At 47.0% G+C, this 15,359-nt stretch overlaps 1 protein-coding gene across 10 annotated transcripts in view; it reads left to right on the top strand.

Moving 5' to 3' along the window:
* The window catches only part of WWOX (WW domain containing oxidoreductase), a 918,690-nt gene that overhangs the window by 501,447 nt on the left and 401,884 nt on the right, over positions 1-15,359 (top strand). For 2 of the 10 annotated variants that reach the window (XM_081513872.1, XM_081513861.1), the window contains one exon: positions 350-2,404. The exons of the other annotated variants lie outside the window; for them this stretch is intronic. In XM_081513872.1, coding sequence (XP_081369998.1) covers positions 350-382 — 33 coding nt within the window. In that variant the 3' untranslated portion in view covers positions 383-2,404. Of the gene's footprint in view, positions 1-349; positions 2,405-15,359 lie in introns of those variants that run through there. 10 annotated transcript variants of the gene reach the window in all.

Here is a 15,359-nt window from a genome sequence, read left to right as displayed (position 1 = left end):
CATTGCGTGTTTATAGTATCTCTTCTTTATGGATGCCCAAGTTATTATTTTTTATTGGTTTGGGTACTTATTTTGCACATTTGTAAACAATTATGTAGTTACACAGCTGTTGTACCACAGAGGCCACATGCATTCCCTGTTAAGTTAAAATTCCATGAGGGATTCTCACTGGATACCACCATAAAAGAATTACTGCAGTTCCAAAAAGCAAGAGATAGCTAGCAAGAGATAGGCTCAGGAGCTGTCATTGGGTTTTCACAGTGTTTGGAATTAAATAAATGTAATGCTTTTTTGCTAATTTAGAGTTGGCGTCAAACTTGATAACTTTATGAAGTTTCTTTTTTTACAGTTCTTCACTGGAAAATTCCCTAATGCTGGGTGAGGGCAGGAAGAGAAGAGGGCGTCAGAGGATGAGAGGGCTGGACGGCATCACCGATGTAATGAACATGAACTTGGGCAAACTCTGGGAGATGGTGACGGACAGGGAGGCTGGTGTGATGCAGTCTGCGTGGTCGCAAAGAGTCGGACATGACTGGGTGACTGAACAACATGAAGTTTCTACCTCTATCCAAACTTGAATAGAAAGCTTCATATTTGACTGTTTGCCACAGTATTAATGAATGAATGACTACTTTGATAAATTCTATATCCTTCTCCATAATCTTGATGGGGAAAATGCATAACTTAGGAGACTCCCAGTTTATCTAAGAGAAGTTTTTGAACAGAAAGTATTTATTTAAGGTGACTGATATTTATGGAGCCCCTGATACATGCCAGGAATTGTTCTGCTGACTCAGACAGGGGAGAAATGAATAGAGGGATGGAGGGAGCTGAGGAGAAGGGGATAGGATGAGGTAACCAGTCCAGGAACTCAGAAAAATATATAGCATCTGGGGCTCTTTTCAAATAAATGGAACTGAAACGTCATTCATTTAAGAAAACTCTGTAAGGTCCTAGGCACTGTAGAAAGCTGTAGAATTGAGGGTGTGAAGGAAATGAGCAGAATCCCTGCCCAGCAGAACTCAGGGGGTTGGTGAAGACTGTGGTCCTCCCCATCACACACCTGCTTTCAAACCCAAGCCCCGTCACACATCCTCCACCCTCTGCCCGGTTGGGGGTAATCCCTTTCCTCTCTCAGCCCATTATCCAGTGGATGGCGTCAGCACAGAAGCAGTCAGTGCACCTCGCCATTGACTCAAAGCCAGTGATCGTGGCCAGTGGGTTATTCTGGGGAGACTCCCCCACGCTCGTCTCCTTAGCCATCTCTGCTGCTCATTCATTCTTATGAGACCACTACTTGCTGAATCTTCTGTTGGGGGTGTCAGCTCAAAGAAAGAAGAAAAAAATATATATATCAAGCTTGCCTTAGAAGAGTATGCAGCCTCATTGGGGAGATGGTCACTTGTGAAGTGAAAAGGTCTACAGATGTTAAAACAGGCATCCAAGGAAGAGCGTCAGGATGATATGCTGACAAATGGGAGACGCCTGTGGTGTTCATTAAGAAAATGGGGGGGGGCAGGTGTTAAGTATGATTTTTTTAAAAAAGAAAGAGACCCCGGGTCTCTGCACATTTTGAAATAAGTTCAAAGCACATTTTGAAATAAGCATCTTGATTGAGATGTTAGTTTTTCCTATCTTGGGCTGGCTCATAGTATTTCTGTGTATACTTACCACATCTGAAATGTATTAGTAATGTTTGTAATTTACCAAATGGAAAATATCAGTTAACTTTAAGCAGTAGTTAAAAATGAATCCGTAGGTGAGAGTTTTATCTGTTTCTCTCAGCCTAAGAGTCATCAATCAAAAACAAATAACACAAAAAGGAAAGAAAAACCTAGTGTTTACTTTGCAGTATTCTTCTGCAAAATATTGTTTCACTTTGCCGTTTTATTCATTTGAAGCACATTTTCACCAAAGTGTTCTACTCTAAGCCAGTCTCAGTTCAATTTACAGTGAAAGGGTTTTTTGTTTTGTTTTTTTTTTGAGTTTAGATAATTTACATATAAAAGTGTTACTGTACATTTTATAGAACGACTGTGTTCAGAAAACAACGATTTCAATTTAATCGTATTGTTATTCTGCAAGTTGAAAACGCTTCCCTCTTGCTTCTCGGTCTTCCTAACAACATTCCTTCTTGTCCTAATTTAAAATTGTTGGTGTTTGAAAATTGATGTGTTCCTGTTAGACCCCACCAGTAAGACTTCGGGCCCACTGTGATTTGTCTGATGGACTTGAAGATCACGTGCATGTGTGAAACACGGAATCTTCATAATAATCTGCGCGTGACAGGTATATAGCTCTTTCTGAATTATTTTCTTTCTTCTCCCAAGAAATTTTCTTTGCCAGTGGCCATATCTGTTTTAAAAACAAACAAATAAAAATACAAAAAAGTACTTACACCTCCCTTTATGTTTTAAAATTTACCATGTTGTTTTTCCCCTTTTCTCCCCGCCCCCCCCCCCGCCTTTTTTTTAAAATGACACCGTTGTTCTGGGAAAGTCCTCAGGAGTCAGTTGCTCCACCTCAGAATCTTTTATCACAATGAGCCTTAGAGAAGCAGAGCCAGATGTTCAGACCGCCGTATTTGTGCTCGGAAGCCTGCCAGTGTTTCACATTTTTGACCCTGGAATTGAACTTGAGGCTCTTGCTCTGTAAAAGACAACCTTCGACTTTTCTGATTCCGCAAGCTTGGGTTACACTATAAATTTCCACCAGTCCCTGCTTGCCTGTCTCTTGCAGGATTTCAGGTTATTCCCCAAGTCTATTAGGCAGGCCACATCAGAGCGCCTGCCTCTAAGGCACATTAGATAATTGCTGGGTGAGAGCATAATCAGCTGTTTAATCAGGAGCCACAAAGCTGCATTTAAAATTTGGTTCCAACCAAAAGATGAGTGCATCCCCCGACCTCTACCCCAGGAATGAAGCCCAGAGTGTGTTTCCAGCGACAGAGAAGCCATCAGGAGCACTGAGGAGTGTGTGCCAGGGCTCTCCCTTTCAGCTTTTGGGTTTGCTGCTGCCAGCTTCTGCTGCTTACTAGCCCATATGATGGAGGTGATCCATCAGTGACTTGTAGATGTGTATCTGTAACTCTCTTAGCCTCACATATCCCTATACTGTGGTTCTTGATTTGGGTACCACATGGTTTGTGTCTTGCAATAGACAAGGGTCATAAGTTTCCTACAGCCTGTTATCCTTACTACAGTATCCTTAACTTACGTATCCCATGGAAAAAGTATTTTCTAAAGTGAAAAGAAGGGATGTTTTTTCCTCCAATATCTACAATTCCCCTTTTCCCCTTCAGGTTTTAACTACCACATTATAATACTGTTCACATTTACTTGCAAATTTCTAGGTCCCTTTGAAAAAAAGGCATGTGGTGATAACAATTTTTCTTGTTATTAGTCTATGAAGATGCTTAAGGCCAGAGTTCAGAGTATCTTCCCTGCTTTAGAAGTCATAAGTGTTAAGTTCAGGGCAATCTGAACTGTTTCAGAAAAATTTGCTTGATCAAGGCTTCCCAGGTGGCTCAGTGGTAAAGAATCTACCTACCAATGCAGGAGATACCAGAGATGTGGGTTTGATCCCTGGACCAGGATGATCCCCTGAAGAAGGAAATGGCAACCCACTGTAATATCTTGCCTGGAGAATCCCACGGACAGAAGAGCTTGGTGGGCTACAGTCCGTGAGGTTGCAGAGAGTCAAACAACCACTGTGCATACACACACAAAGAAAGGATATGTGCTTGGAGACTGAGGGACCTGCGTTCAAAACCTGATCCCAACACTTACTGGCTCTCTGACCTTGAAGAAAGACCTCAACCCTCCCTGAGCCTTTTCTGAAATACTGAGTGACTGAGAGCGTCCTCACAGGGTTGCCCTGGGGGTTGACTAGAGAAGGTGTACACAGTGCTGAGCATGTAGCCAATGCTCTCAAGATTCTTCTCCTTCTTCCCTGCAAATAAAGGGGTCCTGCTTTCTGTTCCAATGAATAGGCCCATAGAGCAAGAACAAATATATGTATTGAGGCTAGAATGTTGGATATCACAACAAAGCCAGGAAACCCATCTGTATACGTGTGACTGTCTTTCGGTGCTTCCTGCCCATTAAGGAGCTATTTATGTAAACTCTTAAATAAGCTAGAATCCAGGCTTTTGTTTCTTTGGAAGTAGTATTTTGAATGTTAGTGCTTTTTAAAAATGTATTTATTCAGTTTATTTGGCTGCACCTGGTCTTCGTTGTGGCCTGTGGAATCTAGTTCCCCGACCAGGGATCGAACTGCAGCAGCCCCCTGTTTGGGGAGCACAGAGTCTTCACCATGGACCACCAGGGAAGTCCTCTTCTATAAGTTTTAAGTTCTCTCTCCAGAGGTGGTACCCAGCTCTGGTAGCGTGTTAGAATCACCTGGGAAGCTTCTGAAACCTCCCAGCAGCAGAAGGCATGGTTTCTTGCCTTTGACGTCAGTGTCCATCACAGTGGCCTTCGCTGTTAGATGGTCCCCCCATGAGGACTGAGGCAGCAAAAGTCAGAGTGACTGCAGGATGCCCGGTTGCTCCAGTCTGTGATTACGAATGAATGTGAGCCACAAAATACGTCTTGCACCTTGCTTGTGCCTGCACACGTGTCTCCTCCCAGCTTCCTCTCGATCTTCCCTGCTCTCACAGGTCCTGAGAGCTGCCTGCAGTGTCCGCAACCTTGCTGCTTCTCTGGCCACTGAAGCCCCCTCCAGGGTCACACCTGGCAGTTTGCTCACTGCTTTCCCGTCTCTGCCAAGGTCCAAAATAGACCTTCACTCCTTGGCATCAGACTGAGCTCATTCATTTAGCAGATAACCCTAAAATTTCCATGACTGAACTTTTAATTCTTAATAAGGATGTATTTATCACTCTGGTCACAGTCTGCTGTGAGTCCTTCAGGGACCTAGGCTTTATCCATCCAGGGGCCTCACCTTCCGTTCTTGGAGGGCTTCCATGATGCCCTCTCCTCCAGGCCCAGCAGCAGAGCAGGGAGATGAAGCATCAACCGCAAGGGCCGTTTCTGGGCTAGGCCTGGAAGCAGCATTCCTCACATCCACTCTCATCCTCTGGCAAAAATTAAGGGTATCCCAGAAGAAGGAAGAAATGGGTTTAGTGAAGATCTAAGCAGCCTTTGCCTCATCCCCCTGTTCTGGATCTCAGCCCTTCATTCATAATCTATAATTAAATCTTTTGGGAGTGCCCATCACAGCTGGGACACGCTTCTAGGGACTCTGGGTACCAGCAGTGAACAAAGTCCCCGGTGATAAAATAAAGTAGTTGGATTGTATTATCTTGACAATAACTTGCAACTTGGATTTTTCACTGCATTCTATCAACATGAGAGTTTCCATCGACATAACTTTTAGCAGAACTCATGAGAATAACCATCCTTTCTGTCATTTATTCATACCTCTCCTTTTATTAGAAGAAATTATGGCACATAGTTTTTTTTTTGTTTTTTAAGCACATTGTACCTACTACAAGGATCACCCTTATAACAAACTATTAGAGTTACTGGCATGCCCTACTTTATTCTTTTGGGCAGGTCAAAGCCCCTTGGTTTGGGGAATTTAGAGGAGCAGACCCACACATGTGAAGTCCCCTGGTGAAATGACAAGGAGCTAGGAAAACATTTCCATGTCCTTCCCTCTTGGCTTACAACAAAATCATCTCTTTGCCCTTGAGTTTGAAAGCCACATTCCATAAGTTCTGCATAAATATCACACGACCACTTTTTCTACCCTCCAGTAGACATTTTCTGGGGAGCAATGAACATGATTTGGTGAGGTTTAATGTGTATGTGGAGTTTTCCAGGCTATCTCATCCCCATTTCTTTCCCTTAGGAGTTTCTCAAGGGTAGCAGTGAGTTTTATTTGTTTCTCTTTGCATTTCCTGAGGCTGAGCACCTTGTAAAGAACCCCCAATGCCTAGTGGGTGTTTTACGGGTCCTGGTTGCATTCACGTGTTCTTGGTTTCTCTGGGCTGTTTTAGCAAAGGACCCACAAATGGGGCAGCTTACAATAATGGACATGCATTCTCTCGAAGGCCTGGAAACTAGAAGTCCCAGATCAGGGTGTCACTGGGGTCCTGATCCCTCAGAAGACTCTCAGGGATCATCTGTTCCATGCCCTTCCTTTAGGAAAGGTCCTGCTTCTGGTATTGCTGGCAGCCCTTGGTGCGCCTTGACTTGTAGATGCATCACGCCGGCCTCTGCCTCCATCATCACATGCCCTTCTCTTGTGTGTCTGTCTCTCCTCTTCTCATAAGGACACTCACCAGTTGTTGAATTAGGGCTCATTCTACTCTTGATCATCTCCGAAGACCTTACTTTCCAAAGAAGGTCACATTCACAAGCACTTGGGTCCAGGATTTTTATCACGTATTTTGGAGTGACGTAGTCCAACCCTTACTATGCACCATCCCCTTCCACAAAGCACCACCACGCACAAATCCAAGGCCCGATATCTCACATGGTACTCGAATTCATCCCAGTCTGATGGATGGAAACACGAAGGAACAAGCAACCTGATGAGTTAATGAGGTGGCTGGGTGTTTAGGGAAGGCTCCTTCAAAGAGATGGCCAGGTAGCACAAGGGTTAGGTTGTGATCCTGTCGTACCCGGGCTCAAGTCTCTGCTTGGTTCTTTGGTGGTGGCTTTTAGCAAGGTTGTCAATGCTGCCAAGGAAGCTCCTCCCTCAGAACCTTTGGAGGGAGCTTGGCCTTGCCAGCACCTTGAGTTTGGACTTTCTGGCTACCAGAACTGTGAGAGAATACATTTCTGTTGTTTTAAACCACCTGGTTCGTGGTCATTTGTTACAGCAACCATGGGAGACCCACACCAGGGGTAGAGACTTTGTTCAGTCACTCAGCTGCTGACGGTCAGGGCTAGGATCAGAACCCATAGTTTTGCTTTTCGAACCTGTCGTGCAAATGCCTCTTCCCAGATAGTAGAACCATTGACAGCCCAAACTCCTGAGACTCTGGTTACGTTCGAATCAGACTATGAATGTGAACAGGCACACAGCAGCACCTGACACAGGGCCAATCACATTGCTGTTGTTGATTGTTTTTGTTGTTTTTTGTTTTGTTTTGTTTTTGCTCCTTACCACAAGTTGTTGAAGAATTCTTAGCATTGTTGAGGATGGAACTACTTGGCTCAAGAATATAAAGTTGTTTTGTTTTTAAGGTTCTGGTTACATTTTGTCAAATTGGTTACTGAACAGTGTATGTATATATGTGTATGTGCATATATGTGTGTATACACACACACGTATATACATCAGGATAATTTCACTAGTGAGCCGAGGACCTCAGATCCAGTCTTCTCTCTCTCCTTCGCTCCCTCTCATCTCCCAGCCTCCCTCACCTGATGCCTCCCTTCCTCCTTCCCTCTCTTCTTTCCAACATTTCCTTGTAGCCCATGAACTGGGCTGTCTTAAGCACACCAACTCCATAACTAAGATATGGCTTAGGACTCACTCACACAAGTCCAGGAGAAATAAATCTTTGAGAGGAAAAAGAAAACTGATGAATAACCTCTCCCGGCTTATCATAAGGGAGTCTGTTCCATCAGGGAACCACAAGGAATCCAAGAATCCCAGCAACTCAGTAGCCACAGGAGGTGATAGACATGGGTGATGATTTTGAAATCTGTGCATGAGGCTGCCCTTACTGATTCCCTTCTAACTAATTAGAATGTGGCACCAAGGGGGCACTGTAGGACTTCTGAGTTTAGGTCATCAAAGGCGATAACAGCTTTGACCTGGTTCTGTCTGTCTCGTGGGATACTTACCATTGGAGCTTGGCTACCATGCTGTGCGGAAGCTCAATCGAGCTCACGTTTCGACACCCCCGGGAGATGGCCACGCGGACAGGAACTGAGGCTGCAGGGAGTCCATCCTCCCAACATTGTGACACAGGGAGGCCCGCTGTCCCCCTAGCACCCTCTGCAGATTCCTGACTCATGGGATTCATGAAAAGGAGTGGTGGTGGTTTTACACCTCTAAGTTTTGGAATGACTTGATGCGCAAGTAGAACTGGAGTGTGTTCTAATCCATATTTTAGCGAATGTTTATCAGAAATTAAGCCCTGACACTTCATTAACTGCATGTGGGCATATCTGAGAGCAGGGAAATTTGACTCAGATTCTTAAGTTAAATAAAATGCAAGGAAGTCCATCGAAGTTTGTTGAAATATTCCTGACCTGGCCTGTGTTTCAGTGGCTTTTGGATCCAAGGCAGGTGGGACCGATTGTCTCTGTGGTTCTTAGGAAGGGCTTGGGAATTATCTCCGACAGCCCTGACTTCCTCTTTTCCTGAGAATGAGCATGGAGTGTTTGCAAGAATAAAGAAGTGGCATTCATTCTATGCCATCGCTGACACCGAATGGATGGCTGTTCATTGTCTTTTCATCTTTTCTCGCTAGACTTTTTCAAAACCCATTCCTTTACCACCACCCCCTTTTTTTGTGGTTTTTCACATATTAATAATGCGAAGCAGTGTTTCCCAAACTTTGTCTTTATACCCCATTTGCACCTTTTGTCCTGTTTGCTCCTTTCATATGTTGTTTGTTTTTAATCTACCTTTGTATATACTTAGATTACCAATTACAGCTATCTATATGGAAATAATATAAATGGAAGACCAGTATCATTTATCGCAACTATAAGATATTCATTAGAAGTTACTGAGCCCCAAACAGTGGTTTTAAATTCTAGTTAGATAACCTACGGCTGCTGGTGACTCTGAAGTTGAAGTGTTTGGTGTTGAGGAAAAGGAAACGTCGACACGAGACTTGTTGTTTTTTCTAATAAGTACAGGATTGTAAGAGAATTGAAAAGGGATTTTTTTCCCCTTCATGTATGTCTCAGGAGTATAGCCTCAGAAGTCGGGAATTTACCTGTAATATTTACATGTCACATTTGCCCAGAGCACCTTTCCATAATCGTCCTAATCAGAACTTCATAAATGTTTGTTGTCTTCATGAACCTACTTGTCCATTGGATTCTTAAAGAGCTGATGGCTGCCATTTCTAGTGACTGGAGCCATCTCCTTACATACTTGGGAAATATGTCTGGCCCTTAATACAGCCGAGCTGGTGAACAGAGCTGGTTTATATGTGATCGGGCTGTGAGGATTAATTTTACATATCAGCCCGACTGAGCTCTGGGTGCGTGCAGACACTTGGTTAAGCAGTGTACCTCGTAGCATTTGCAAAGGGGTTTTGGATGAGACTGACATTTGAATCTGTAGACTGAATAAATCTGACTAAATTAGATCACTTCTCTAATGTGGGTGGGCCTCATAAGATCCATTGAAGGTCTGAACAGCACAAAAGGCTGACCATCTCGTGGGCAAAGGAGAGTACTCCTGCCTTAGTGGTTTGGTCGTTTTCCTGCCTCTCGACACACACGGAAACATCAGCCCTTCCTGATCAAACCCAGCAGCTTTCAGACTGGCACCTGCAACACCAGGCTTCCTGAGCCTCCATCTTGCCCATGGAAGATCCTGGGACTTCCCAGCTTCCCTAGTCACACACACCAACTCCTCCTCAGTAGTTAATACATTAATGAGTCAGTGTTTATGTATTTCCTGTTGATTCTGTCTCTCTGGAGAAGCCTGATGAACATGGAGGCAAGATTCTGCTGGGAGGTGCTTTGCCTCAAGGAACCACTCAGACATGACCTGAGCACATTCCAGTTGGACACTCGGGCCCGCGGGTGTCATGCGCTCTCTTCGCGCGTGACCTCTCGGTGTCTGCAGACACAGGCCCGCTCTGTCCCCGAGCAGTGAGCAGACGTATTGCCTGCAGGCTGCGGATCGCATCCTAGATGGTCTCTCTCCTTCCCCTCTCCTGGCCTCCCAGCCACCACGAGCTTCCTGTCGGTCATGTCCCTTTATCCGTGTTTCTCACTCTTAATCCACGTTCTCCATCCCTCAGACGCGGTGCTCAGGGGATTCTGTGGGTTCCAAGGTAACAGGGACCTTGCCATCAGAGCCCGGCTGGGTTGGGTGGCTTTCAGCAGCTCCCACTGGGCTCCTCAATGGCAGCCACTGTCTGCCAGTAAGTTCGAGGTTCTGATGGCATCTTTCTGGGAAACAATTCTATTAAGTAGAAGTGATGTTCGAAAGCCCTCACGCGTGTCCAGCAGGTTGTCACAGAGAGGAGGTTGCGGTCGTTTGAAGATTTCGGGAGCTGGTGGAGTTGAATAGATGGTTTTCCGCCTTCCTTCTATTATGTACTGAGTGTGCTCTTGCCACTGGGTGATGCTTTTTTTTTTATTATTACAGTAGTTAGGCATAAAATTGGTGTTTATGTGTGATTTGTCATCTGAAGATTCTCTCTGTAAGACTCTGGGGTTGACGAGTGAAAATCTGGCTCCATGTAGCCAATGAGAGGCCCTGAAGAAAATGGGCTTTTTAAATAATCGGACTTGCACTGCTCTGGGACTCTTGGTATATTAAAATATGAATCTATCTGTGTTTCTATCAATTTTATTAGACACGTACGTGTCTGCACAAAACAGCAGCTTGTTTGCCTAGTCCCTTAACACTCCCTGGTTCGAGAAGCTGCCTTGCGTGTCGTGTCGCTTGCTTCTGCCCCCAAAATGGTCAGGTGGGGAGCGGCTGGGACTCTGCCTGATGACAGGTGTGAGCGTGGACAGAAGCCACAGCTGGGCTCTGACCGGGGCTGTCTGGTCCTGGCACCCAGGCCCCTAACCACGGAGCCACACTGCCCTTGCCCCGAGGATCAGGAGGCAGAGGTGGACAGAAATGTTCCCCTAAACAGCATCCCGTCTTCATGCTTTTATGCGCATGGGGCAGTGCTGTTTCTTCGCCCTCATCATGGAGACCCCCAAAAGGCCACACTCTATGTTGCCGGTTTCGTCCTAGCCCTAGGAAGGCAGAGCGGGATGGGCCAAGTTCAACGGCCAGAAGCTCTGGCTTCCTGGTTGACTCTGCTTTCTCCATCACTGGAGTAAAGCACGGGGTCCAGCATTCTGTTCCATGGCCGAGAAGTCATGGAAGCTTGAGGCTCGTCACCAGGAACCTCCATAACCTCGAGTGTGTCCCAGCCATGCTGTGACCTCTCCAAAGCTGAGGCCATGAGTTTTCTTCCAGAAGCTCAAGTACCTGACTCCAGATGTGTTTGCTGAATGAATGCATGATCCCGAGGACCATTCTTGCAATGGTTTATGGGAGGATGATTTGTGCACAGACCCTCCCCTCCACACTTAGACCATTAGGACCTTGCTTACGCAGTGATTACTAAGGAAACTACTGGGTTCTGTGTGCTTTCAGAAAGCAGACTACCTATCTCCAAGAAGTTCTAGCATTCCCCCCAGCTCTGGGAGAGTGTTCTGGGTGGATGACAATAGGCCTGACCAACAGAGGACTGAGCTGGGATGGGTGTGCAGAGACCCCTTATTACACTCAAAGGAACGGGATATGTTATTGAATAATTGGGGCTTCTCAGGAGGCTTGGTGGTAAAGAATCCACCTGCCAATGCAGGAGACGCAGCTTCAATCCCTGGATCGGGAAGATCCCCTGGAGGAGGACATGGAAGCTCACTTCAGTATCCTTGCCTGGAGAAACCCATGGACAAAGGAGCCTGGCGGGCTGTAGGTCATGGGTCGCAAACTGTCAGACATGGCTTAGCAACTAAACAATAACAAACAGCATATTGACTATTTGGGGTCAGACAGAAGAAGAAACCTGTGCATTTTTTATTACACACACACACACACACACACACACACACACACACACACACACACACACACACACACACACACACACACACACACACACACACACACACACACACACACACACACACACACACACACACACACACACACACACACACACACACACACACACACACACACACACACACACGTCCCTCCATAAAGGTAGACAGCTCACTCCCTCCAAATTGTCTCCCAAAGAAAACACTGCTTCAGAAGCCACGCGCTGCGGTCTACCCCCTTGTCACCAGCTTCTGCTACCTAAGTGACTCCGTCTGGGGCCCCTGGGCCCCCAGCCTCTGTCCTGCCGCCCCCAGGCACAGCCAGCGTCCGCCTCAGCCCTCTGTTCCGCCCTGTGCTTCTGAGCCGGAAAACAGTTTCGTCTTCTGAGAACCCCGTTTCTTAGAAAGAAGCCCCAGTGCCCCCAGCCTGAAGTTGAAAGAAGGGCTCAGGAAGCTCTGGGTCTCGGGGCACGTCTCCAGTGCTGATCTGACTCAGCCCGTCGGCCACGCCTCTTGTGTTTCTGTGTGAAATCGCCCGTCCAGGGGCTCCGGAAGGCGAAGCCCTACAGCCCCATCGGCACAGAGCAAACGCTGACGTAACTTGCGAAGATGGTCCTGGGAGGGCTGGTTGGCAGTAGCTGTGAGCTTGGACCTCTGTCCCCCCACCCCGCCGCAGGCTATAGAGCTGGGGAGGATAGCCTTAGGCTCGCCGGTGGTCAGAAGGTCACTGTGGAGGAGCAGGCATTCAGCCCTCTAGGTGCACAGGATGCTCAGTGTAACAGAGGGCGCCCCCTCCTCCGGGCTGGGGGTGCCAGTCACTGCCTCTTAGTGCTGGAAGGGGACTGGGAACTGATTTGGCGGAAAGGTTAACGCGTTCTTATGGCTGCCAGTTGGCCCACTGAATCGCTAGTAACTGGGGCAGGGGAAGCATTTGATTCCACTCACTGAGTGCAGGTCCACCAGCTGTGGTATCGTGGTTGCAGCAGTTTCTCCGTGCACGCGCGCGCGTGTGTGTGTGTGTACACATGTATATGGTACAGATATGCTCCTGCTTTTCCACCTTTACTTCCCCTCTGTACACAGGGGTTGTCAATCCCACCCTCTGCTGGCTCACCAGCCCTCACCCCCGGCCCCCAGAGAAAACAGGACAAGGGCTGTGCTGACTTCTGAGTCATGTCGGTGGAGAACTGGGTAAAACAGGTTCTTCTCTTTCACAGGCCAGGGCTCTCCTAAAGGGCATGCACCTGTGATGATATGCTAGGGCGGAGGTCAGCCAACTGCAGCCCACGGCCATGTCTGGTTCTTATAAATTAAGTTTTATTTAAACACGGTCACACCGGTTGTTTGGGAATTGCCCAGGACTGTGTTCACATTACAACGGACAGTTGAGTAGTCCCACAAAGCCTTGGATATTTACTGAGGCCTTAATGTAGAATGGGCTTCCCTTGTGGCTCAGCTGGTAAAGAATCCGCCTGCAATGCAGGAGGCCTAGGTTTGATCCCTGGTTTGGGAAGATCCTCTGGAGAATGGAATGGTACCCTCTCCAGTATTCTGGCCTGGAGAATTCCGTGGATTATATAGTCCATGGGGTCGCAAAGAGTCAGAAATGACTGAAAGAGTCGGAAATGACTGAGCGACTTTCACTAACATAGAATACAATCGCTGACCGCTTAGGGTTGCCAGATTTAGCAAATGAAGATACAGGATGCTCATCTAAACCTGAATCTCAGAGAAACAATGAATAATTTTTTTTTAAATTGAAACTCTGTCTCACATTTTACTGGGCAACCTGTTTTTTGTTTTTCTTTCTTTTCTTTTTGATCACATGGCATGCAGGGATCTTAGTTCCCCAACCAGGAATCAAACTCACCCTATGCAGTAGAAATGCACAGTCTTAACCACTGGACCACCAGGGAAGTCCCCAACCTGTATTTTTCAATGACCCCTGCAGTACGCTATGGGAAGAAAACATCGCAGCTTCTGTTTACATTTTTTTTTATCTTATTCCATTTCAATTCCCCTTTCTTTGAATGTTTTATCTTATTACATCTAGAGGTATATATTATCATTTGTGTATATATAAATGTACAATTCTTGGGGGTTATGTTCAGAATTTAATTTTACATGATAGTGGTGCATGATCAAAGCAGCCTGGAGACCACTCAGAGGAAAAACTCCCACCCGTATGACTGATCCAGGTTTCCGGCATGACCTCGGGTGAAGCCTGGTCAAAGGGAAGGATGCAGATTCTGGCTCTGGCTGGTCCAGTTGTTTAAACACCATGGGTTTGGGGCTAATCGTTTGTCTCTAGGCAACGGGGTGCTTGTAAAAAACCGTCAATGTTTGTGTCCCCAATGCCGGCCAGAGCCTACGGAGTGTGGTCAGAGCCTACGGAGTGTGGTAAGTGCTCCACGAATGTTCTCTTCCCTGCCATTCTAGTGAAGACAAGCCTGCAGGGAATGGGAGGCACAGAGGGCCCCCGGCTGAGCAGACCTCCTTCGCGCCGGGCCTTCTCCTGCTCACGTCCTTCTGGCCGCAGCAGTGACTCACGCGGGGTTAGGCTGTTTGTGTCTGCAGATGCACAGCACTCGGCCCTGTGGTTTCAGTTCACATGGGGTTGGGGGATGCAGTTTTGTTTTCACTTTGGTTGGTTGTGTGAGTTTCCACCCTTCACCTCTTCGGTAGCTGGCGTTCTTGCGAAACTCTGTGGGGATTCATTGGAAATTGTCCAGTCAGTACCCACCGATGTGACTGTCGTGGTTCCTGGTCAGAGCCAGGCAGCAGTGTCCAGTTGGGCACTGGCCATTTCCTGGGCATCAGAGAGGGCCCTGGCCTCTGGGAGGACAGGAGAGACCTCGCTAGTGTCTCCCAAGCACGATCGCCACCCGCCTCCCAAAGCACTGCCCGCAGCTGTGCTTGAGTAGGAAGTGCCCTGGTCCAGCCCCCAAAGGGAGCATCCACCTTCCTCCCTGGAGGAGGAAGTTGGGCATGTTTCTCTCTCGGTACCACAGTGGTCTGAGCAACTTCTTTGCTAAGCTACATGGCAAGTCAGCCCCCAATTCTTGTCTGTTCCCAGGGCAAGGTACAGGCTGGCAAAGGAGAGCCACGCTTCCTTCCCAGGATGGCACAGGTGCCTCCTCTCTCTGAGGGCGAGGTGACGAGTTGAGAAGGAGGCCAGAAGTCCCATCTCCTGTCATCACAGAAAGGAAGTGGTGTTTTCCACCATCCGTTTCTCCATTCACCAGCAAATTCTTCCTGGGGAATCTACTCCACATCACACCTGGCCCCACACACCAGGGCCACCAAGGTGTTTCCGTCTCCACCACCCTCAAGAAGAATTGTTTAGAAGAGAAATCTGAAAAGTAGCCAATGTTTCTGAGGCAATGTGATGGGTGTCGGGGCATGGGAAAGCTGTGTGTGCTTTCAGAGCACTGTGCCAGGGACATTCGACACCGATGAGAAGGTGGTGCTTCAACCGGGCTTTGAGGTCTGAGTGGGAGTTTGCTAAATAGAGAAGCGGTGTGGGGAAGGGCATAACAAGCGGAAAGAGATAGGAATTCTAAAGCTCACGGCTTTAAATGGTTAGATAGCATC

The sequence above is a fragment of the Giraffa tippelskirchi genome, chromosome 7 (assembly GCF_054371585.1).
Source record: "Giraffa tippelskirchi isolate mGirTip1 chromosome 7, T2T-mGirTip1v1.2.pri, whole genome shotgun sequence".
In the NCBI taxonomy this organism is placed as follows: domain Eukaryota; kingdom Metazoa; phylum Chordata; class Mammalia; order Artiodactyla; family Giraffidae; genus Giraffa; species Giraffa tippelskirchi.
The sequence above is the reverse complement of the archived record's forward strand: the minus strand, read 5'-3'. Positions and strand labels throughout refer to the sequence as shown.